The following is a 23,159-nucleotide window of genomic DNA, read 5'->3' as shown; positions in this document are numbered from 1 at the left end:
GAGATCGAGACCATCCTGGTTAACATGGTGAAACCCCGTCTCTACTAAAAATACAAAAAATTAGCTGGGCATGGTGGCGCGTGCCTGTAATCCCAGCTACTCAGGAGGCTGAGGCAGGAGAATTGCCTGAACCCAGGATGCGGAGGTTGCGGTGAGCCGAGATTGTGCCATTGCACTCCAGCCTGGGTAACAAGAGCGAAACTCCGTCTCAAAAAAAAAAAAAAAAAAAAAAAAAGAAATGATACGGCACCATCATACCATACCTGAAGAGTTGCGCAGAGTAAAGACTGAAGGTCATTGAACTGGATTCTATCGGATGTGCTCTGGATATGTGACTACAAGGAAAAGAAGAAAACATATTCTACATAACCATTCAACAATCTTCCCTAATGCTAACACAGGAAAGTAAACGACAAACCCACAATATATATAACACATGTATGTGTAAACCATGACAAGCAATGCTAACATTAAGGTGCAATTTTTTTTTAATAAGCTTCATATCTTTCTGAGAAAATATATAAACACCAAAAAGACAGAACAGTATGGAAAACAGACCTAGGTGTCCAAAGTACTGCCCTATTCCCACCCAGAGTCAGGGGCCTTCTTAGGTCTTACCTCCATCTGAAGGACCTGCTGCAGTCGCTCCATGATGACCAAAGTCGTTTTCTGGACAGCAGGGTAACAATCCTTGGCACTGTTTTTCACAATTTCCATCAGAGATTCATATGCAGAACTCCTCAGGTTGTTCTGGTGTCCATCAGGTCTGTAAAGAACACAGTAAAAATCTTAAAAGGCTCAACTGAGGAGAAAGGACAAAGAGTAATATAGAGAATATAGACACCATCTTGCCAAAAATAAGAACTCAGAAACTGGTATGACTGCAGACATGGTTTGAGTTTGGAAACACATATCCAAGAACCAAATCTTCAAGTCCTTTGAGCCAACAGTTATGCTCATTATGGTCTCCAGACAGTTAAAATTTAGAATGGCCCTTTAGGAAATGAGCTAAAATCACAGAGGGAAAAATGGTTTGAAATGGTAAAGAACCATCTTAACAAACAGGCTGTCTGAATAGCTATGAAGAAAATACCCCAGTTTTCTTGGTCAGGCACAGGTGGCTCACACTTGTAATCCCAGCACTTAGGAGGCCGAGGTGGGCAGATCGCCTGAGGTGTCAGGAGTTTGTGACTAGCCTGGCCAACATGGTGAAACCTCATCTCTACTAAAAGTATAAAAATTAGCCAGGCACACTGGTGGGCACCTATAGTCCCAGCTATGTGGAAGGCTGAGGTATGAGAATCGCTTGAACCTGGGAGGTTGCAGTGAGCCAAGATCACACCACTGCACTCCAGCCTGGGTGACGGGAGCGTGACTCTGTCTCAAAAAATAAAGAAAAAAAAAGAAAACATTTTGTGCTCAGCTCCCTTCCTGAAGGTTTACTTTGTTCACGACTTTAGGTATAGCTGACATAAAGCATGAATCATTAAAGGTTGTCTCCAACTTATAATTCCCTTTAAACAACATTTTAAAAGCTTGTTTTAAGTCAACTGTATTTACCCCAAGTTCTTGATCCCATATAAAAATATGGTAGTTGTCGGGGAGTAGTGGCTCATGCCTGTAATCCCAGCACTTTGGAAGGCCAAGGCGGGTGGATCACGAGGTCAGGAGATGGAGACAATTCTGGCCAACATGGTGAAACCCCGTCTCTACTAAAAATACAAAAATGAGCTGGGCGTGGTGGTGTGTGCCTGTAGTCCCAGCTACTTAGGAGACTGAGGCAGGAGAATCACTTGAACCTGGGAGGCAGAGGTTGCAGTCAGCTGAAAGCGCACCACTGCAATCTAGCCTGGGCGATAGAGAGAGACTCCGTCTCAAAAAAAATCAAACAAACAAAAAAGACGTCAATGATTTGGTGTGGCAATCAAATTAATAATGAGTGCTATCATTTCTCTTATAACAAAATACTCCTGTTAACTGTCAACACTGCAAAATGAAGTAACCTCTCTAGATCAATTACTCTTTAAAAAGAAAGTAGAGAAATTTTACTATTTTTAGATTTCAGCTGTAAACTGAACAATTCTAAAGTAGGCAGAATCTGTATTTCTTTCTCCATCTTTAAACAAACCAATCAATCAATCATGGGATTCTTTTATTTTTTGAGACGAAGTTTCACTCTTGTTGCCCAGGCTGGAATGCAATGGCGCAATCTCAGCTCACTGCAACCTCTGCTTCCGCTTTCCAGGTTCAAGCAATTCTCCTGCCTCACCCTTCCAAGTAGCTGGGATTACAAGCACGCGCACCACACTTGGCTAATTGACAAAGTCTCATTCTGTCCCACAGGTTGGAGTGCAGTGGCGCCATCTCGGCTCACTGCAACCTCTGCCTCACGGGTTCAAGCGCCCGCCACCATGCCCAGCTAATTTTTGTATTTTTAGTAGAGACGGGGTTTTACCATATTGGCCAGGCTGGTCTCAAACTCCTGACCTCAGGTGATGCACCTGCGTTGGCCTCCCAAAGTGCTGGGATTACAGGCGTGAGCCACCATGGCTGGCAGGATTCTTTTAATTCCTCTAAGCAAGGTAGAGTCTTGTTCTTTCTCTCTATGCTTCTATGATTAAGCTAGATATCCTCCACACAGAACGCAACAGAACTTGGATGCAAAGATGTCCCTCATTTTTGTGGAATATCAGTTACCTGTCTGTAGTCTCTAGGAGCTTCTGAACTATGAGTTCAAATGAAGAAGACAAACAGTAAGTAGCTGGTTCTTCCTGATCATCAGCAACATCTGCAGCTTCATAAGCAGCTTCAGCCAGACTTGAGAAAGCCTGAAATGCAGGTAAGTTTAATGTTAATTCTGAAATAACCCCACACCTTAGGATTATCTCATTTTTCATTAAGATATTTTCGGGCTGTGTCAGTGAGCCTCCAATTTTTTTTGCCAAGGTCATCTCAAGACAACATTTTACAGGTATCTTTTATATTAACTATTTATTTGATTTGTACTTTCTGTTCATCCTGTCTGATAATCTGACAACTCTCTAAGCAACAGAGTATTTTCAGCAACAACTGCCATTTCATTTCTTATGTTTTAAATCACAAAAATCCTGTCTGATAACTGATAATCTGACATCTCTCATCATCCTGTCTGATAATCTGGACAACTCTCTAAGCAGCAGAGTACTTTCAGCAATACCTGCCATTTCATTTAGTCTGTTTCCATTCACAGAAAGACTCTGAGCCCCATTCCTTCCTTATTTGAACCTCCTCCCCTTAACAAATTACATTAGGTCATACTGACTCAGCATTTAGGCTACCTACCTTCCTTCCCTCTTGCTCTCTTCTCAGCAATTACAGTTCTTGTAGCCAACAACTCTCTAACTTAATCAAAACTTTTTGTCCCCAAGTAATTTAAGAAAGCAAGCCAAGTCCAGACAGTTTCCCCACTGGGTTACCATGGCTGTTCTAAGTGGTTCAAGAACCAGTAACCATGAGTCAACTGCTCCCACTGGCTCTTGCAGTTGGAATCTCCCTCACATTTTAACTGAATAAATTAGAAAGAAAATGCTATTCAGAAAAAGCCTTCCAGTGAGGCAGATCCATTTCTCTCCCACACCTTCTACTTTCTTGCCAATGGTGCAGGCAAGCTCCTTTTCTCACCAGGAACAAAATCCCTTACCCAGCACACATTTGAAGCCACTCTGGGTTCAGCACTGAGGCCCTCGATCAGACACTGCAGCAGGGGAGCCAAGTAGACATCATTGATGGCAGCTTCAGGGAGCAGCTCACAAATTCTGCCTACGGTCCATGCAGCTGTATCTCGAACAACTACACTGGGGTCTTTCATTAATTCTATTAGGGTGGGCATAGCCTGAAAATATAACAATTATTAGCAAAGTAAAACAAAAATTAAAATTCATGCTAACTGCTACCTCAGAAAAAGAAATACTAATGGATGGGTTAACTCAAAAAAGTCACCAAGATCCTTTTGTAATTTTACAAGAGATGGTGTGAAACATCTTTCAAAATATTTGGAAATAACTTTCAAAATTCCAGTTCAGAATTATATATTAAGGATTAGGTATAAATGCTTTCAGTAGTCTGCAATGAATTACTCAGATAGAGGGCCAGCCATGATGGCTCATGCCTTTAATCCTAGCAGTTTGGGAGGCCAAAGCAAGCAGATCACTTGAGGTTAGGAGTTCGAGACCAGTTTGGTCAACATGATGAAACTCTGTCTCTATTAAAAATACAAAAATTAGACAGGCATGGTGGTGGGTGCCTATAGTCCCAGCTACTCAGGAGGCTGAAACAGGAGAATTGTTTGAACCCAGGAGGCACAGGTTGCAGTGAGCCAAGACTGCATCATTGCACTCCAGCCTGGGTGACAAAGTGAGACTCCATCTCAAAAAAAAAAAAGAATTACTCAAAATTCCCAGGATACTGTTATGAAAGCATCTGGCTATATCCAGAAAGACTGAATTCCTTAAGCACTAAACTCAAGTACAATAAACTCTTTTTTTATTCCTTGAGACGGAGTTTTACTCGTTACCCAGGCTGGAGTGCAATGGCATGATTTATAATAGCAAAACAAGCATAATTTTTCCATAAGGACATTTTTATTACATAAATGCCATTTTGTCCAACTAACAGATTAATAATGCCATTGTTAAAAATTATGGGGAATCAGTGCTAGGTACAAAAAAAATTATCGGGAAATGTTTACAACATAGTATTAAGTGAAGAAACAAGTTGTAAAACAATCTGCACAGGAAGATCCTGTTGCGCACACATGCACACAGGAAAAAGCTGCAAGGATAAATACAGAGTTAAGAGTGGTATTTCTGGGCAATGAAATTAAAGGTGACTTTTCTTTTTTGGCATTTTTCAACAGTCTCTGGATCATGCTGCCTTACGTAATTAAAAACCTAAGAAATATATTTTACCCTTACTGAAACGAAATAGCTATCTAGAAATAACCTTTGTAGATGACAATTTACAGTTTTGTTTTGAAAAATAAAGATATGCAAGTTTAAATATTAAATATCCTACTTTCCACTCAAAAAATCCCTCAGCTTCACCTGTATAACTAGTGGTTTGAGCTGACTGGGCTCTGGTCCTTCCAAGATACAACCAAAAGCCATCACTGCTGCATCCCGGTACCGCCAATCTGGGTTCTTGATGTGTTCTTTAATGAAAGGGAGGACATGTGGGACAATGTCATCTTCACAGCAGGTAGCCAAAAGCATGAGGCACACCCCTGCTGCTTTGCAGGGGTTCCAGTCATCATCATCATCATTTTCATCCTGGTGAAAGAATATGGCACTAGTTAAGATTTTGTCCAAAGAATCATTTAAACTCGAAAGGTCCTCTGACTACTCTCGAATGTTTTCTGAACTTAATCAGGAAAATAAAATATAAGACCTTTATATTTTATCTCTTCCACAAACATTCATCACAGCATAGCCTTTGTTAAATAAGATTCAGATGGAAGAAGATTCCATTTAGTACTATGCAAGAATGAAAAAATTTCAACTACATGCAAAACATTTAGAATAAAATGCAAAACAAGAGTGTATGCTGTATGAATTCCAAAATCGGTCAGGTGTGGCGGCCCACACCTATAATCCCAACACTTTGGGAGGTCAAGGTGGGTGGATCACCTGAGGTCAGGAGTTTGAGACCAGCCTGTCCAACATGGTGAAACCCTGTCTCTTCTAAAAATATAAAAATTAGCCAGATGTGGTGGCATGTGCCTGTAGTCCCAGCTACTTAGGAGGCCAAGGCAGGAGAATTGTTTGAACTTGGAAGGCAGAGGTTGCAGTGAGCAGAGATTGGCCACTGCACTCCAGCCTGTGGGACAGAGTGAGACTCTGTCTTAGAAAAGTCCAAAATCAACAAAAATTAACCTATGGGATAAAAGGCCAGAAAGTGAGGGAGTTCATGACTGGGAAGAAGACATGTTTCAATCAAAAGTTCAAAAATCAGGCGAGACGCAGTGGCTCACACCTGTAATCTCAGCACTTTGGGAGGCCGAAGCAGGTAGATCACTTGAGTTCAGGAGTTTAAGACCAGCCTGGGCAATATGGTAAAACCTCATCTGTACTAAAAATACAAAAATTAGTTGGGGCACACACCTGTTAATCCCAGCTACTTGGGAGGCTGAGGCAAGAGAATCGCTTAAACCTGGGAAATGATTGCAGTGAGCCAAGATTGCACCACTGCACTCCAGCCTGCATGACAGAGCAAGACTCTCTTCCCCCCACCAAAAAAACAAAATACAAAAAACAAAGACAAATAAGAAAATTCAAAAAAGAGAAAGATTCCACTAATATCTCCCCTTAAGTTAGAATCCAAGGTATAGCTTCCTAATTGTGGCCATTCACACCACATAGTAATTTAAGGCAGGCTGTTTCTGCAGTTTCAGAAACCATCAAAGAACAATTTGTTCTCAAACAAGAAAAGCACAATAAAAATATACAAAAGTAAAGCTATTATGTCAAAAGATTAAAAATAGCAATTATAGGCCAGGCGCACTGGCTCACGCCTCTAATCCCAGCACTTTGGGAGGCCAAGGCAGGCGGATCACCTGATGTCAGGGGTTCAAGACCACCCTGGCCAACAAGGTGAAACCCTGTCTCTGCTAGAAATACAAAAATCAGCTGGGCATGGTGGTGTGCAACTTCCAGCTACTTGGGAGGCTGATGTGGGAGGATCACTTAAACCCAGGAGGCGGAGGTTGCAAGGAGCTGAGATTGCGCCATTGCACTCCAGCCTGGGTGACAGAGTAAGACTCCATCTCAAAAAACGAAACAAAAAACAAACCAAACAAATAAAACCTGAGAGATGAAAATTTAAGGGAACACCCAGTGCATTCATTTCAATCCAAGCACATCTATACTTGGCTTTTGAAACTGCTATATTGAAAATCATACACATCCCTAAAAACAATTACATTCCTGTGTACAAAGAAATGTTGCAGTACTGTTACCAGCATTGCTTCCTCAGAGTACTAGCAGCTCTTTGGTAATACTCCCAAACGCCAGATCAAAAAACACTCTGATGCATAAAGTCAGGAGAACCAAAGCAACCAGGACACAGTTCTTACAAAAGAACTCGTATATTTACTCATTAGACCTCTATCTTTATGAAGTTTTGTCACTTTAATTTCATCCTGGATCTTAATAATTGACATTAATGATCGTAAAGGATCAGCAGAAGAGTTTCTTTCATGAATTGGGTCCTTTATTCAGATCTAAATAAGTCATATCCAACCTCCTTAGCATTTTAAAAACATATACCCTGTGAACTCACAAAAGTATCCTAGATATTAGAACAGATACCCAAGTGGCCTAAAACTAGCACATCTTTGCTCCCAACCTTGTTTCACTGAAGCTTTGATAGAGCACCTCTCTTCTGTGAGTTTGGACAATGGAGCACTCAGGAAGTCAGAGCAGCATGTGGCTTGCTCCTGAGCAAGACGCATTTGAGATGTTAAGACCCAGTTCTCCTTCACAAATAAGTCAGAGCCTAGGGGATCTTACAGATCCAGATTAGCTGTTCCTGAGTCATCTACAACAGAACATCAAATAGTTGACGGGTTGCCAAGTTCCTTCCATGGAAACTGTTCCACAGCAAACAGTTTACTCTTAGTCAGGTTTCACAATTTACCTACCTAGATTTGGAAGGTAACTCACCTGTTTAGTTAGTGTCTGTGTGAGGATTGGAACCAGATACTGTAGTGCTCCCTTGGCATAAAACTTGCTGGTGTGCTCAGGGGGCCGTCCTTGTTCTGCTGCCTGAGGAGAAGCAAAGCAAATTCTAGACAAAAGCAACCAAACTGCGTATACTAAGGGCATACAACGAGAGCTGAGTGGGGATCTTTTAACAGAAACATACAGGGACAAATGGTAACATACAGTGTGATCTTGGAAGGTGCTCTTTTTTTGGTCTACTTCATTGAGAATCTTTTAGGCCATATATTATAGGTCCAAGGCAACATTAAGTATAATTTTTTTTCATAAGTTCCATTCATATTAACAACCTGATAGATCTAAGTGTTCCTTGGATCAACAGATGGACCCAGTTTGCCTAAGAATGCCAAAAATAAAACCTTTTATTTTTTGTTCTCAAATAAAAGTGTGTGAAGACAAAGTTGGAAACAAAACTTGAATTCAAAGATTCCAATTACAGAACTCCCCCTTCTCCCCCGTATCTGACTCCTTCACCAGAGTTAGTAAACTACCAACTATACATCCCAGACTTGCATTAGGACTTCCAAAAGGAAATAATTCAGCATCAGGTATCACCTTGGTAAAATGCGACAGCCTGCTGCCCCCTTGTGTTCACAGCACTAATACCACCGTTTACCATCAAGCATGCACGACGGCTTGGCAAAAATGAGAGATTCCCTCATCACTGATTTGCCTCCTTCATGAAGGGCTCTGCCTAGCAGAAAAATCAAAATCTCTGCCAATGGAGATACCCTCTAAGCCCAGACAGAATAACGTTCTCCTAGAAGGGAAATACCATCCACAAATGAGGTATGTTCCAAAGTCTAGTCAGAATAATAGCCCTAGCTCACCTCTGAAGCCTCAATGGCCAAATCCATTTCCTCATCACAGACATTGGACCAGAATTCTATCCCTTGTAGGGCCACTTCATCAATGTCACTTTTCATTGCTTCAATTGTGATCTAAAAAAAACCAAAAACCCCCCAGACCCCAAATAAGTACTGATTCAAGTGAGCCCCTGCTCGCAACCCGGCTTTAACCACAGACATGCAAATTACTTAAGAAATTTAACTTATAAAAAGTAAGCTAGGCTTGGAAAAAAGGATAGAAAAGGTAAGATCTTTCTTTTTTTTTTTTGGAGATGGGGTCTCACTCTGTTACCCAGGCTGGAGTACAGTAGCACAATCTCAGCTCACTGCAACCTCCACCTCTCAGGCTCAAGCAAACCTCCCACCTCAGTCTCCTTAGTAGGTGGGACCACAGGTGCATGCCACCTTACCCAGGTAATTTTTGTATTTTTTTGTAGAGACGAGGTTTCACCATGTTGCCCAGGCTGGTCTTGAACTTCCGGACTCAAGCAATCCGTCAGTTTTGGCCTCCCAAAGTGCTGGGATTACAGGCGTGAGCCACCACGCCCAGCCTAAGATTTTCAAAATGCAGGTCTTTTTTTTTTTTGAGACAAAATCTTGCTCTGTGGCCCAGGTTAGAGTGCAGTGGTGCAATCTTGGCTCCCTACAACTTCTACCTCCCAGGTTCAAGCAATTCTCCAGCCTCAGCCTCCTGAGTAGCTGGGATTACAGGTGTGTGTCACCACACTCGGCTAATTTTTGTATTTTCAGTAGAGACAGGGTTTCACCATGTTGGCTAGGTTGGTCTCCAACTCCTGACCTCAGGTGATCTGCCCACCTCAGCCTCCCAAAGTGCTAGGTAATATTACAGGTGTGAGCCATCACACCGCACCCGGTCTCAAAATGCAGGTCTTTTACGCACACAAAGCTAGCACCAGTTTTCTTGGCAGACCACTGATAAGTTTAAATCTAACAGTCCCAAGAAATTTCCTCGATTCTATAATATTAAGAAAAATATTACAGAACTGGCAAAACAGCAACTAAGAATGATGGGCTCTATAATTAGCTACAAGCTCAAATTACATCAAGAGAAATACTTACTGCAAAAAGAGCAGGACCCATATATGTCTCCATGTACTGATAATATAAGGACATTATCTTCACCAGATTCTGTAAAGCAGCCACTCGTACCTTTTATGAAGAGCAGATCAGATAGTTTACTAGAGACGCAGTTTCACCATGTAGCCCAGGTTCGTCTCAAACTCCTGAGCTCAGTAAATCCACTTGCCTTGCCTCAGCCTTCTAAAAAGTGCTAGGATTGCAGGCATGAGTCACTGCGCCTGGCCATTTTTCTCTTTTTTGAGACACTTTTCTTGCTCTGTTGCAATCACAGCTCACCGCCGCCTCAACTGCCAGGCCCAAACAATCCCCCCACTACAGGTGTGCCCCATCACACACAGCTAATTTTTGTGGACACGGAGTTTCGCCATGTTGCCCAGGCTGGTCTCGAACTCCTGGGCTCAAGTGATCCTCTGACCTCGCTATCCCAAAGTGCTGGGATTACAGGTGTGAGCCACCACACTCAGTCCTTTTTTTCTTTTTTTGAGATGGAATCCCGCTCTGTTGCCCAGGCTGGAGTACAGTGGCGTGATCTCAGCTCACTGCAACCTCCGCCTGCCGGGTTCAAGCAATTCTCCTGCCTCAGCCTCCCAAGTAGCTAGGATACCAGGCATGTGCCTGTAAAGTGTTGGGATTATAGGCCTAAGCTACACCTGGCCTCAGTCCTTTTCTTTCTTTTTTTTTGCATTAAAGGTGCACATGGAACTCAAGGCAGGGCTAAATTCACTAACACTATTCAGACTGAAGATGTTACTTCTACCTTCTTGAAGGGCCAGGTTTCAGTTATAGCATAGCAAAGTTAATGGCTACAGTGGAAAACAATCACTTGAATAACCTATGGCAATAAAGTAGCGAAGCCGATCAAAAACCTTTTCTCTCTTAACAGTTTGTGTATATATATTTTTAGTAGAGACGGCTTGAATAACCTATGGCAATAAAATAGGTAAGCTGATCAAAACCCTTTTCTCCCTTAACTGTTTATTTATGTAGATATAACTTTTAGTAGAGATGGTGTCACTATGTCACCCAGGCTGGTCTCCAACTCCTGACCTCAGTGATGCTTCCGCTTTGGCCTACCAAATTGCTGGTATTATATAGTGTAAGCCACCACACCTGGCCCCTTAAACCTTTTTTTTTAAGAGGATGGCAACTTCCATTACAATTCTTCCCTCTTCTCCAATGTTTTTATTAATAATAATATTATCATCATCTGAGAGTCTCACTGTTTGCAGTGGCATGATCTCAGCTCACTGCAACTTCCACCTCCCAGGTTCAAGTGCTTCTTGTGCCTTGGCCTCCCCAGTAGCTGGGACTACAGGCATGTGCCACCACACCTGACTAATTTTTGTATTTTAAGTAGAGACAGGGTTTCACCGTGTTGGTCAGACTGGTCTGAAACTCCTGACCTTAGGTAATCTGACTGTTGCTGCCTCCCAAAGTACTAGGATTACAGGTGTGAGCCACCACGCCCAGACAGAATATTAATTATTAATAACAATATCAATCAAACCTTATTGAAGTCAACTGATTCCCAATATTTCAAACTTGTATTAGACTTGACACTTCCTAGGGAAGATGTGAGACATATTTTTCATATAACTTCACACTTACTCTTGTATCTGGACACTGTGTGGCTTCACAGACCACCTGCATAATAAAGTGCCTTTCAGACTGTAGGAAGAATAAAAATAAAATTAGGAGAACATAACCTGCACACAGGAAGATTTCCAGACTCTTTCTACAAGGAAAACCTCTCGCTCACTCAGGGCCCCACACAGTCCTGCTTGATACAGTCAAGTCACTCTCCTTTGAGATGGTATGGCACTATAAAGGCCATAAAGAGTTTACCTTCAGTGTCTGCTATATGATCTGCCCTCCAATAAGGTCCCTAATCTTTTAATCTCCAAAATAACCTTCACTAACAAAGACTTCAGGGAGGAAACAGGAAAATCTAGGTCACAAGGTTTAAATAAAAATGGTTGGCTAAAAGATAAAAATCTACATGTAGGAAAACCAATTTCCTTATAGTAAAATATAAGAGAATTCAAAACATCTGATTTCAAAGACCAAATTTGTTTTCTGAGAGGTAGCAAATTCACACCAAATGTGGTGAGAAAAGAAAAGGGAGGACAGAATAATGACATTTATGTGCTACCCTCCTAAGTCCTCCAAAATCTTTAAGGAAAAATCCAGTTTTCTAATCAATTAGAATTGACATTTCCTCTGGGGTTTGACACCTTTCCGAAGTCAAGAAATGGTAAAAAGTCAGCTAAAGTGTCAACAAACATACATACAGAAATACTTTCAGACCATGAACCCAGCAATTTTACTTGTAGGTATTTATCCAAAAGGACAGAGCAGAGTCTCAAAGATACACATGCATACCCATGTTTATACCAGCATTACCCACAATAGCCAAAAGGTGGAAGCAAGCCAAATGTCCATGGATGGATGACTAAACAAAATGTGGCATATATTTACAATGGAATATTATTCACCCTTAAAAAGCAAATTTTGACAAATGGTACCCCATAGCTGAACCTTGAGCACATCATACTAAGTAAAACAAACCAGTCCCCAAAAGACAAACACTATATGATTCCATTTACATAAGGTATTTCATTATAGTAGTAAAATACATAGAAACTGAAAGTAAAATGATGGTTACCACTGACTGAGAAAGGGGAAAATGAGGAGCTGTTGTTCAGTATGTACAGTTTCAGTTTTGCAAGATGAAAAAGTTCTGGGGATTGTTTCTACAGCAATGTGAATCTACTTAACTGTACATTTAAAAATGATTAAGATGGTAAATTTTATGTTATGCATTGTATTATCAGCCAAAATGTTTACATATATCTCTTTATATATTTTATTTTTTTGAGACAGTCTTGCTTTGTTGCCCAGGCTGGAGTACAGCGGTACAGTCTTGCAGCCTTGAACTCTGGGCTCACGAGATCCCTACCTCAGCTTCCCAAATAGCTGGGATTACAGGCATGTGCCAGAGCACCCGGCTATATGTTGCTATAATTATTTCATTTTTCCTTTTTTTCATTATAAGCCCTGTAAACACAAGGGCTCACAAAACAGGTTAAAAACTCAGTTGTTTCTCTCTACAGAAATCTTTATTTTTTAGAGACAGGGTCTTATTACATTGCCCAGGCTAGTCTCAAACTCCTGGCTTCAAGTGGCCCCCCTGCCTTGGTGGCCCAATGTGTTGGGATTATGGATGTGAGCCCTGGCACTCAGCCTCCACAAAATCTTTAATAAAAGGCAGAAAGTTCATGCAATTTTAAAAGAAAACAAAGTATATAGGATATACCATAATTTGTTTGCTTCTTTTTTTTAAGAGATGTTATCTGACTTTGTCATCTAGGCTGGCCTGAACAACTGGCCTCAAGCAATCCTCCTGCCTTAGCCTCTGAAGTAACTGGGACTACAAATATGAACCACCACACCCTATAATTAAAAAAACCCAACAACATTCCACACTTTGGACTGCAAAAGGAAAAACCTAAGCTAAGAAATACTTTATTTCCAAAAGCATGATGAGAAATGGCAAACACTCCATGGCCTTATCTCACACAATACAAACTTGACTAAACTGGAAACAAAATACTTTTAAGTAAGGTGGTACTTTGTAAACCATAAAGAAAACAAAACAAAAAACTTTCATTTAACTCTTTCATTCCTTACTATCTGAATCTATACCTCTTTGTCAAAAAAACTTACCTCTTTATCAAAGTTTGCTTTGGTGAACTCCAATGAGTTCAGGAGTGCATTAGTAGCAGCTAGCTTCACATTATTACTAGGCTCTTCTTTCCTCATCCCCTGGATTATGGCAGTCAAAATCTCATTGGATTTATCTTGTAGCTGCTCTGGGTCCTGTAACAAGCAGAGAAGTACAATGAATATACAGTTGGCCCTCTGCAGCCATAGGTTCTACATTTGTGGACTCAAGCAACTACGGATTGAAAATATTCAGAGGGAAAAAAAATGGACAGTTACATTTGTACTGTATATCAAAAGATGCACATTCACCTTTATTTTCTTGTCATCATTCCCTTAATACAGTGTAGCAACTATTAATATAGCATTTACATTAAATTAGGTATTTTGAGTATTCTAGAGCTGATTTAAAGTATATGGGAGGATGTGCATAGGTTATATGCAAATATTACACCATTTTATGTAACAGATTTGAACATCTGAGGATTTTGGTACCTGAGGAGGGTCTTGGAATCAATCCCCTCCAGAAAACTGCCATAAGGAGCTCAAGCAGTCTTTTTCTATTCTTAAGAGACAGTGTCTCACTATGTTGCCCAGTCTGGAGTGCAGTGGCTACTCGCAGGCACTATCACAGTGCACTGTGCCCTCAAATTCCTGGGTTTAAGGAATCCTCCCACCTCAGCTTCCCAAGTAGCTGGGACTACAGGTATATGCTACTGTGCCTGGCTTAATCGGCAGTACTTTTAACTGTAAAATTCACTCAAGAAAGTATGACTTGGTGGTCTTTCCCCACCCATTTCCATTTGGGAATAGCACTGCAAACCACCTGCAAAGTATCCCATGGTATTGGCAGTTCAAAACTGAACAAAAACAAGTCAAACTTATCAACTTCATCTTTGACTTCTTAGCATAATGACTGTGGGTATGAGGTAATACTAGCTTTTTTCCCCCTCTGTGCAAATGAAGATGGCAGCCTAGTGACTGCCAGGCCATCTGTATGCTCAAGTAAAGCTTCAGAACATTTAAGGACCAAGGATCAATACCTGGGCACATCTAGGGAGTCTAAATCCAGGTCAAATGCTGTGTGCTCCTTTGCTTCATAAAATATATATATATATATTAAAATAGATACCACGGGTGGTGGTGTTCCTCAGGAACAACAGTGCTAGGAGGGCTGCATCTGTGTCTCCAGTGGCTAAACCAACTATATCAAGAGTTGGCAAAACTTTCTGTAAAGTAGTAAATGAAAATGCACCACAAAATTCATGGTACGTGCAGGATCTTAAGAAAAAGGACCGGGTTAGGGATGCTCCAAATGAGAATCTCCTCATTTTGTATGTCTAGAATCTAAGCTTCTTCAAACATGGAATTCCATTTTGAGTTTGTAGTCCTCAGGTTTCTTTATTTTAGGGTATGATTAGCAATGTGAAGACAGAGGCCTAAGGGAAATAAATCAGTCTTACTTTCAAAACATTGTGCAGTTTAAATTGGCTCTCTTCATTGTTCAATAAGGTAGTACTAATACCATTCACGTCATAGCTAGAGGCAATCAGAGATATAAAAACCAGGTAAATTAGGCAAGCACTTACTATATCTTGGCAAATATAACCGATAGCTTCCAATGTCGACTCCTTCATGTGCTCTGTGCTGTTGGGGTTTGTGACATTGGCCACCAGCTGAGGAATGAGTTCTGGCCACTGGTTTACTGGGATCTCTGCACACGCAATACCAGCCACACACTGTGAGGCAGAACTAGGCCGGTAAGTTTCTGTGCCCAATGTCTGCAAAACCTGCACCAAAAGAAGACAAAAGATACATATTTCTAATATTATTTGACCACATTTTGCCCACCACCATATTTAGTGTCTCTGATTTTTTTTTTTTTTCTTAAGACAGGGTCTCACTCTGTTGCCCAGACTGGAGAGTAGGGCATGATCACAGCTCACTGCAGCCTCAACCTCTATTGCACAATCTACCCTCCCACCTTAGCCTCCTGAGGGGTGGGCATGCCGACACACCCGGTTATTTTTTGTAGAGACAGGGCATCACCATATTGCCTAGGCTCTTTAGAAAAAAAAAAGGAAAGGAAAAAACAAGGTCTCACTGTGTTGTTCAGGGTGGAGTGCAGTGGCACAATGATACTGCAGCCTCACCCTCCCAGGCCTTCCAAGAGTAGCTTAAACTACAGGCACACACCACCGTACCCAGCCAACATTTTTTGATCTTCAGTAGAGATGGGGGTCTCCCTATGTTGCCCAGGCTGGTCTCAAATCCCTGGCCTCCCAAAGTGCTAGGATTACAGGTGTGAGCCACTGCACACAGGCAGTGTCTTAGAATTCTTCTCTATGATATCAAGAAGTAGAAAAGGCTATCAGAAAAAAATTAGCCTCAGTAGCAACATTAGCACAATCAACACTGTCCCAGAATCTAGAAACAAAACCAATCATCCCCGACTTCCAAAAGGAATTCTCCAAAACTACACACCTCACCCTTCAGCCTTCAACACAAGGTGGGAAACCAGTAGTTACAAGGGGAGGTAGCAGTAAATGGCAAAGGAGAAAGATGGGCACACAAAATTCATCTTCCAGGCTCATTGTTGGTGGTATAAGGAAAGGATGTTCACAATCTTGTTTTGTGGCCAGGCATGGACACTAGAATGAAGCTAGTTATGGGGTATTCGGGTGGGTCTCATCCACAGATCACTCTCTAACCTGATCCAAGGAGATCATCTCACTCCTGAGACAAAGGTTGAAACAAAACTTTTTCCTTCTAATCACTGACAACCCAGCACTCTGGTTGACTTACATAGAAAGGCCTTGGTCAAGTAACAACATCACTGAATACAAAAACAAAGGTGCTGATGATAACAACACTTATGAACTAATCTTTATGTTAACTTCCAATCTGAAAGGATTTGTTCTGTTTGCCCAAGAATCAAAGAACTATTCTCTACCACGGACAGATACCAAAAACTAGCCAGATGTCAAAAGAAGATCCACTTGTCATTAAACATGTCTCACTTGACATGGTACCACACCAGCATTTATGTAAAGGGTAAAGGCACAGGTATGATAAAAGATGAAGCCACAATTGACCTAGAGTTAATTATTACAACACTCAGCTAATTTAGTCAATGAACTTGCTAAGAATCACCAGTCCACTCAAATGCAAACAGTTAACTATTCCTGGCATGAACACAGGACAAAGAATAGCTGCCAGATATTCAAGCCAGCTCTGCTGACTGGGTCGGGTCACTTAGTATCCTGCTTTGCAGCTAGTACTAATAACAAACTTCCCCTTTTTCCTTCTTATATGGTATATATCATCATACCTGGCCCCCACCTCCATTAATTCTACCAACAACAAACAGTGCTGATTGATTCTAAATGAAATCAGAAATCTCAAGGACTAGCAGAGCTAGAATGGACAAAAACTGTATGTCAAAGACATGAAGGAACAAGGGGAAAAAGAAAGGTTAATTGTCCAAAATGTCAGGGGCTGAATGGTATTATTAACCCAAGTCCAAGGTACCTTCACACCACACTTCACCATCTTCTAGTACATATGGGGAGCATACTGAATCCCATTCTACCTTTACCATTTCTTCTTTCGATTGCTTTCTGAAGACTCCGTAATACTTGAGGTAATTTAGAAGCTACAGATTTCCAACTCGTGAGTACTAAAAGTTTTCCCTTTAAACTAGAGGTAACCTTAATAGCAATATTCAATTATCAGAATAAAATAAGAAACTAGCTCTCAATTGTCCCCCAATATCTAGATTTCAAAAAAGATCACCGACAGTGAAACTTAGTATTATCAGTTGTGCTATGAAAGGGAAAAAGGCCAGGGTAATTTAGCTTTTTTTTTATGTCCAAGGGCTTAACCATGCCTATATAAATTATTATATAATTATTATTACTTTTTTTTTTTTTTGAGATGGAGTTTCGCTCTTGTTACCCAAGCTGGAGTGCAATGGCACGATCTCGGCTTGAACCTCCTGGGTTCAAGCAATTCTCCTGCCTCAGCCTCCCGAGTAGCTGGGACTACAGGTGCGCGCCACCATGCCCAGCTAATTTTTGTATGTTTAGTAGAGACGGGGTTTCACCATGTTGACCAGGATGGTCTTGACCTCATGATCCACCTGCCTCGGCCTCCCAAAGTGCTGGGATTACAGGCATGAGCTACTGCGTCCAGCCCATTACTTTTTTTTTTAAGAGACGGATTCTCACTTTGTCACCCACGCTGGAGTGCAATGGTGCAATCTTGGCTCACCACAACCTCTGCCTCACAGGTTCAAGTGATACTCCTGCCTCAGCCTCCCGAGTAGCTGGGATTACAAGCATCCACCACACTCAGGTAATTTTTGTTATTTTTAGTAGAAACAGGGTTTAGCCATGTTGGCCAGGCTGGTCTCAAACTCCTGACCTCGGGTGATCAGCCTACCTCTGCCTCCCAAAGTGCTGGGATTATAGGCATGAGCCACCGCGCCCAGCCATTATTATCTAATTATTTTTAAGGTTGGTGTTAAGAGTGATGTGCCAAAAAATAAGCCAATTCCAATTCCATCTTATCCCATTTACTAGTGTGTAATTTGAAGATGAGAAACTGAATGGGCACTATCAGTATCAAGATTTCCAGTGATACTTCCATTTATGTCACTTAGCTGAGGGAGAAGGAATCAAAACGTTAAAATATTATTACACAAGCAGACCCAACATGAATAAAAACAGCTTTACATATTCCAAAGAAGATCTGAAACCAAGTTGGATTTATTAACCCGGTTCCCAATCATGAGTATGCAAACACAACTAGATAGAGAAGTTGTTGCCTTACAGGGCACTAATTTACCTAATGCTGACATCTAGAACCAGGAAATAGCAAGTATGATGTGCATAACCATGACCTGCACAAGTACATATGTAGTAATTCCCCACTGGTTTCCACTCAGATACCAAGGATAAAATGATAATTGCACAGATAGTTAACTCACTCCTCTTTGTGCCTTACAGACGATTAAAGAACTTAATTAAAAAACAACAAGGCCGAGAATGGTGGCTCATGCCTGTGATACCAGCACTTTGGGAAGCCAAGGCAGGCAGATCACGAGGTCAGGAGTTTGAGACCAGCCTGGCCAATATTGTGAAACCTTGTCTCTACTAAAAAAATACAAAAATTAGCTGGGCATGCTGGCAGGCACCTGTAGTCCCAGCTACTCAGGAGGCTGAGGCAGGAGAATCGCTTGAACCTGGGAGGCAGAGGTTGCAGTGAACCAAGATTGCCCCATTGCATTCCAGCCTGGGCAACAGAGCAAGACTCCGTCTCAAAAACAAAACAAAACACAAAACCAAAAAAACACACCAGTCCATATATTCTGAATCCTTTGCATCATCTGGAACTATGAATTTCTAATTCTACAAGACAGTAAAAAGAATGTCATAATTCAAAATTAATCACCTTTCCCCCCAAATTCATCCCACTCTAAATGCCTTGGTAAAAAACTCAGGTGTTTTTGAAGAAAGTTTTTCATAACTTGCTAAGTAGATAAAACACCATTAATGTTGCACTCTTATTTCACAAACTCTTTGGGCTTAGAAGGCCCAAAAGATCACATAAGTCTCCTTCTGACTCCACATAGTACCATACCTAAACCACCAAAGATTGAGATTTATCTACAGCAGAAGGTCAACAAGAACAGGTGCTGGCTGACTGCAGAATCACTTGGGAAGACAGTTCAAAAAACATCCCTGAACTGCACTCCACCAGTAAACCGGAATTTCTGGAGCGCTTGGAAATATGTATTAATAAATTCCCTAAGTGATGTGGGTAGACAGCACCAATTTGTGTACTACTCTAATTTGCCAAAGAGAATTTACAAATTATGGCACCTAATTAAAAATTTCCCGAACTGCTGCAGCCTACCTCAGTCATCTAAAAAAGAATTCGAATCCATCAACAGGAATGGACAAGCTGTGTTGAGAAAGATTTAAAACAAAGACAATTTTTATCTTTAGGTGAAGTTCAGGTCCCAGAAACCTATCAAGACTGTCAGCTCTATCCCATGCAAACAGGAAAAGAACCGAGAAAGCGATTTCTTGTTCTCCAGGCAGTATAAGCAAACAGATGAATGTTACTTACATAGTTCTTGACTTCTCGTCGAGCATTAGCATCAATAGCAAGCCATCTCTGCTGATACTGTGCCTTGATATCTGGATCTTTAGATGTCAAGGAGTTCTTGATTTGTAGACCAGCTGCAACTCTGGCAACCTGACTGTTTCCTGGATTTGCTAGCACTCTGGACAGTTCCACAAGGAAAGTGGGCTGTTAAGGGAAGATAAATTTGTAAATAATAAAAATATCTTAGAAATTTCCGCAACTGAGGATAACTTATGGAGCACTAAACACCAGAGGGGACTGGGGATGGGGGAAACTAATTTCTAATTTTTTTTTGATATATCATGAGCATCTCAGGAAACCACAAAATATTTACTTGAAGACTTCTATAAAAATGTTACTTAGTATAACAGTAAGTCTTCCACTTTTCTCATGAAGCCTAGCACTTAATGAAGAATTACAGATTTTCTTATCAAGATCAATCTTAGTGCCCAAATTGTCACATCAGACCCACTTAATTGCAAGGTTTCACAGTATGGTGGTAGTCAGTGCATTCTTCTGTGTATACTGAGGTGTCCCAAGAACATATAATAATGTCTGGTACTCAGTAAATATTTGTCAAAAGGCCGGGCGTGGTGGCTCACGCCTGTAATCCCAGCACTTTGGGAGGCTGGAGCAGGTGGATCACCAAATCAGGAGTTCGAGACCAGCCTGACCAACATAGTGAAACCCCGTCTCTACTAAAAATACAAAAATTAGCCGGGTGTGCTGGCGGGTGTCTGTAATCCAGTGACTTGGAAGGCCGAGGCAGGAGAATCGCTTGAACCCAGGAGGCGGAGGTTGCAGTGAGGTGAGACCACGCCATTGCACTCTAGCCTGGGCAACAGAGCTAGACTCTGCCTCAAAATAAATAAATAAATATTTGTTGAATGAATGACTGTTATCATGGGAGTAGAAAACAAAACTGTTGATCTAAATTTCAAAAACCTTGGTCCAAAAAGAATGATCCAACATTACATCCCATGGAAGGATGTAATCTTTTATGAGAGGGAAATACAGATAAATCTAAAACAAACTTAGGATCCTCGTCCTGTTTTATTTGTGGGCACTCAGCAAAAAGAGAATAATGAAATAAGCGAATTTATGAGGGAAAGTGATAATATGTAAAAATAGGGAAAAATTGAAAGAAAAAATGCTCAGGTAAGTTGTTCAAGAAAAATTAATTTGGATCTAATAATTAACAATTACTTTCTCCTATACATTTGGACTTTAGTTGAGGAATACAGTGGATCCCTGAAAAGCATGCTCTTTTGTAACCTTTTGTAATCCACTGGCCTCAAAAACTACTCCCTTTCGTTTAAAAATTTAACCCACACACCCTTCTCTCTCCATCAAAAACACTGTGCCCAAATAGCAAAGTTAGCAGGAAAAGCCAAAAGCAGATACATTCTTACTGCTAACAAGTTCTGCAATCACAGAAGATAATTCTTAAAAGTTTTATTAATTATGTACCACTAAAGAATGTTAAGAATGTTAGGAATAAGATAAAAAGCTTCTTGTAAAATTGGCAAAAGCAGAAACAGGAATAATACCCTAAATGGAATTAATCAGCCTATACTAGTGAAAAAATCACTTTCTAGGAAAGGATAAACAGGTTACTTGTAACAACTGGCGCATGAGGAAGAAAAAAAAATAAATCATTCAAAGGCAGTCTGTATAGAATAAGCTTTGTCACTTTGTTGTTGACATTTTGCCTACTATATAACACAAGGAAACACATATGGTTACAGTGTTATTCAGACTTATTTCCTATTACCTTTCTCAAAGATGTCAAGCATCATCCAACCCTTCCCTCTGTCCCCATCTCCATCCCCCAACAGGAGATGGACAGCAAACCTAACCAGCACCCAGGCTGCTTCAACCAATTCATTCCACATTTTTATGCAGAGGTCCAGTTCTTAGCTTCATTTTCTCTGTACTCCTTAAATTTTAAAATATGAAAAACGAGGAACTTTCCTTTTTGATTACATCAGGAAATAGGCCCGATCTCAAAGATGAGCCTCAGTCTGTTGTCTGGGTGCAGATCCCTAGTGATTAGGTCTCTACTCATCCAGGTCAGAAAGAATGGGGAAAAAAAGAGAGAAAAAAAATACCCGAGAGGAATAACCGGGCAGAAGAGGGAAAAATATTAGTGGAAATGGGTTAAGAGGCAGTCGGGTGCCAGGCCTGGCCATGAGCACAGACCAACAGAGCTAGAAAAGGGCAGAGCTCTAGGAAATAGGTGGGGAGAGCCACAGGGGCCATGGGACAGGAAGGAGAAGCTGGCCGGGGTCAGACAGGGCGGGCGGCGAGGCCCGGAGCTTCCACATGGCCCCTAGGCCCGGCTCCCCCACCCCCACCCCTGCTGAACACGCAGCGCCGCGCAACCTAACTTCCCTTCCCTCCCTCTTTCTCCCTCCCGCTGCACCGCCGCCCTCAGGCCGCGCGGCGATTGGGCGGCAGGAAGCCCGGCGCGAAGCGCCATTGGCCAGCCGCGGGGCCCGGGGCGGGACACACCCACCGGCTTCCCGATGGCGGGGTTAGGTTGGACCGGGTGGGGGGAAGGGGGACGGGATGGGGCGGGGTGGGTTCCTGAGGCCTGGGCCTCCGGGAGGGCGGGAAGGCCCTGCACGCAGGGGATGGAGACGCGGCGGGATGGGCGCGGCGGGGTAGCACGCACCAGGTTCTCCACGGCCGCACGCTCCAGGAACTTCTGCGCCGCTTCCAGCTCCAGCCGATCTAGGGGGAGTAAAGTGGGAGACAGAGCGGGGTCAAAGGGGCCGGGCCTCCCCTCCCCCACCCCAATCACCTCAGCCCGACCCCCGGCTCCCGAGTCCTACCGGGAGACACGGTCTTCTCGAGGATGGTAATCAGCTCCATGGCGGAGGTGGCGGCGGCGGCGCCTTCTAAGAAGACGGTCCGGCCTCTCGGGCGGCGGCTCGAACTGGGGATGGGGGTTGGGGGTCGGGTGGGAAGGGAGGGTGGGGTGGGGGGCGGGGGTCACCACAAGCCCATTCACCGGCTCTTTCTGGGTAGTCGCTCGGGCTTCTCTTCCTCTCCTCTTCCCTTCCTTCCTCCCTCCGAATGGGCTGCTGGCGGCGGGGGAGGGACCCTGGGGGCAGCTCAAAGCGCGCTGGTGCTCGAGAGGCGGAGGGAGAAAGAAGGAAGGGAGGCTGTGAGTGAGAGGCGGTGCGAGGGAGGGAGCGAGGGAGGGAGGGAGGAAGGCGGAGGGATATTCGGGTCGGACCTCTCCGCGGCAGCGCCGCGCTCCACAGCGATTGGCCGCAGTCCTGGCCACGCGGAATCCCCAATTGGCCAGGTGCTCAGCGTCGAAGGGCCGCCTCGCGCCTATTCGCCTGCTGGTTTCAAGGCCCGGGTTGGCTGGGCGGGCAGCGAAATGGAACGTGCCGATAGGCCGAGGAGAGGGAGATCGGGGTGGGGCAGGAGAGAGCCGGCCGCTGATTGGGTGGGCCTGGTAAAGGCCTTGCGCTTAGACCGGCTGAGCGCTGGGAGGAGGGTGGACCGAAGGTAAGACTTGGATCCCGCGCGATTGGCTGGGATAATAGGCGTTGATAGGATAGGG

At 42.6% G+C, this 23,159-nt stretch overlaps 1 protein-coding gene across 2 annotated transcripts in view; it reads right to left on the bottom strand.

Annotated features, from left to right (window-relative positions):
• The window catches only part of KPNB1 (karyopherin subunit beta 1), a 34,020-nt gene extending 11,241 nt beyond the window's left edge, over positions 1-22,779 (bottom strand). The window contains exons 1-14 of one of the 2 annotated variants that reach the window (XM_021670564.2): positions 22,417-22,779; positions 22,257-22,315; positions 19,562-19,744; positions 15,016-15,216; positions 13,430-13,582; positions 11,312-11,371; positions 9,683-9,772; positions 8,585-8,695; positions 7,698-7,799; positions 5,082-5,306; positions 3,680-3,871; positions 2,698-2,828; positions 619-766; positions 264-335 (exon numbers count right to left, since the gene is read on the bottom strand). In XM_021670564.2, coding sequence (XP_021526239.2) covers positions 264-335; positions 619-766; positions 2,698-2,828; positions 3,680-3,871; positions 5,082-5,306; positions 7,698-7,799; positions 8,585-8,695; positions 9,683-9,772; positions 11,312-11,371; positions 13,430-13,582; positions 15,016-15,216; positions 19,562-19,744; positions 22,257-22,315; positions 22,417-22,456 — 1,767 coding nt within the window. In that variant the 5' untranslated portion in view covers positions 22,457-22,779. Of the gene's footprint in view, positions 1-263; positions 336-618; positions 767-2,697; positions 2,829-3,679; positions 3,872-5,081; positions 5,307-7,697; positions 7,800-8,584; positions 8,696-9,682; positions 9,773-11,311; positions 11,372-13,429; positions 13,583-15,015; positions 15,217-19,561; positions 19,745-21,353; positions 21,658-22,256; positions 22,316-22,416 lie in introns of those variants that run through there. The other variant, XM_064367480.1, reaches the window with a different exon arrangement.
• Between the last annotated feature and the right edge of the window lie 380 nt (positions 22,780-23,159).

The sequence above is a fragment of the Aotus nancymaae genome, unplaced genomic scaffold, assembly GCF_030222135.1.
Source record: "Aotus nancymaae isolate 86718 unplaced genomic scaffold, 86718_ANA_hifiasm-v0.15.2.pri h1tg000072l, whole genome shotgun sequence".
Classification (NCBI taxonomy): domain Eukaryota; kingdom Metazoa; phylum Chordata; class Mammalia; order Primates; family Aotidae; genus Aotus; species Aotus nancymaae.
This window is presented reverse-complemented; position numbering and strand designations above follow the sequence as displayed.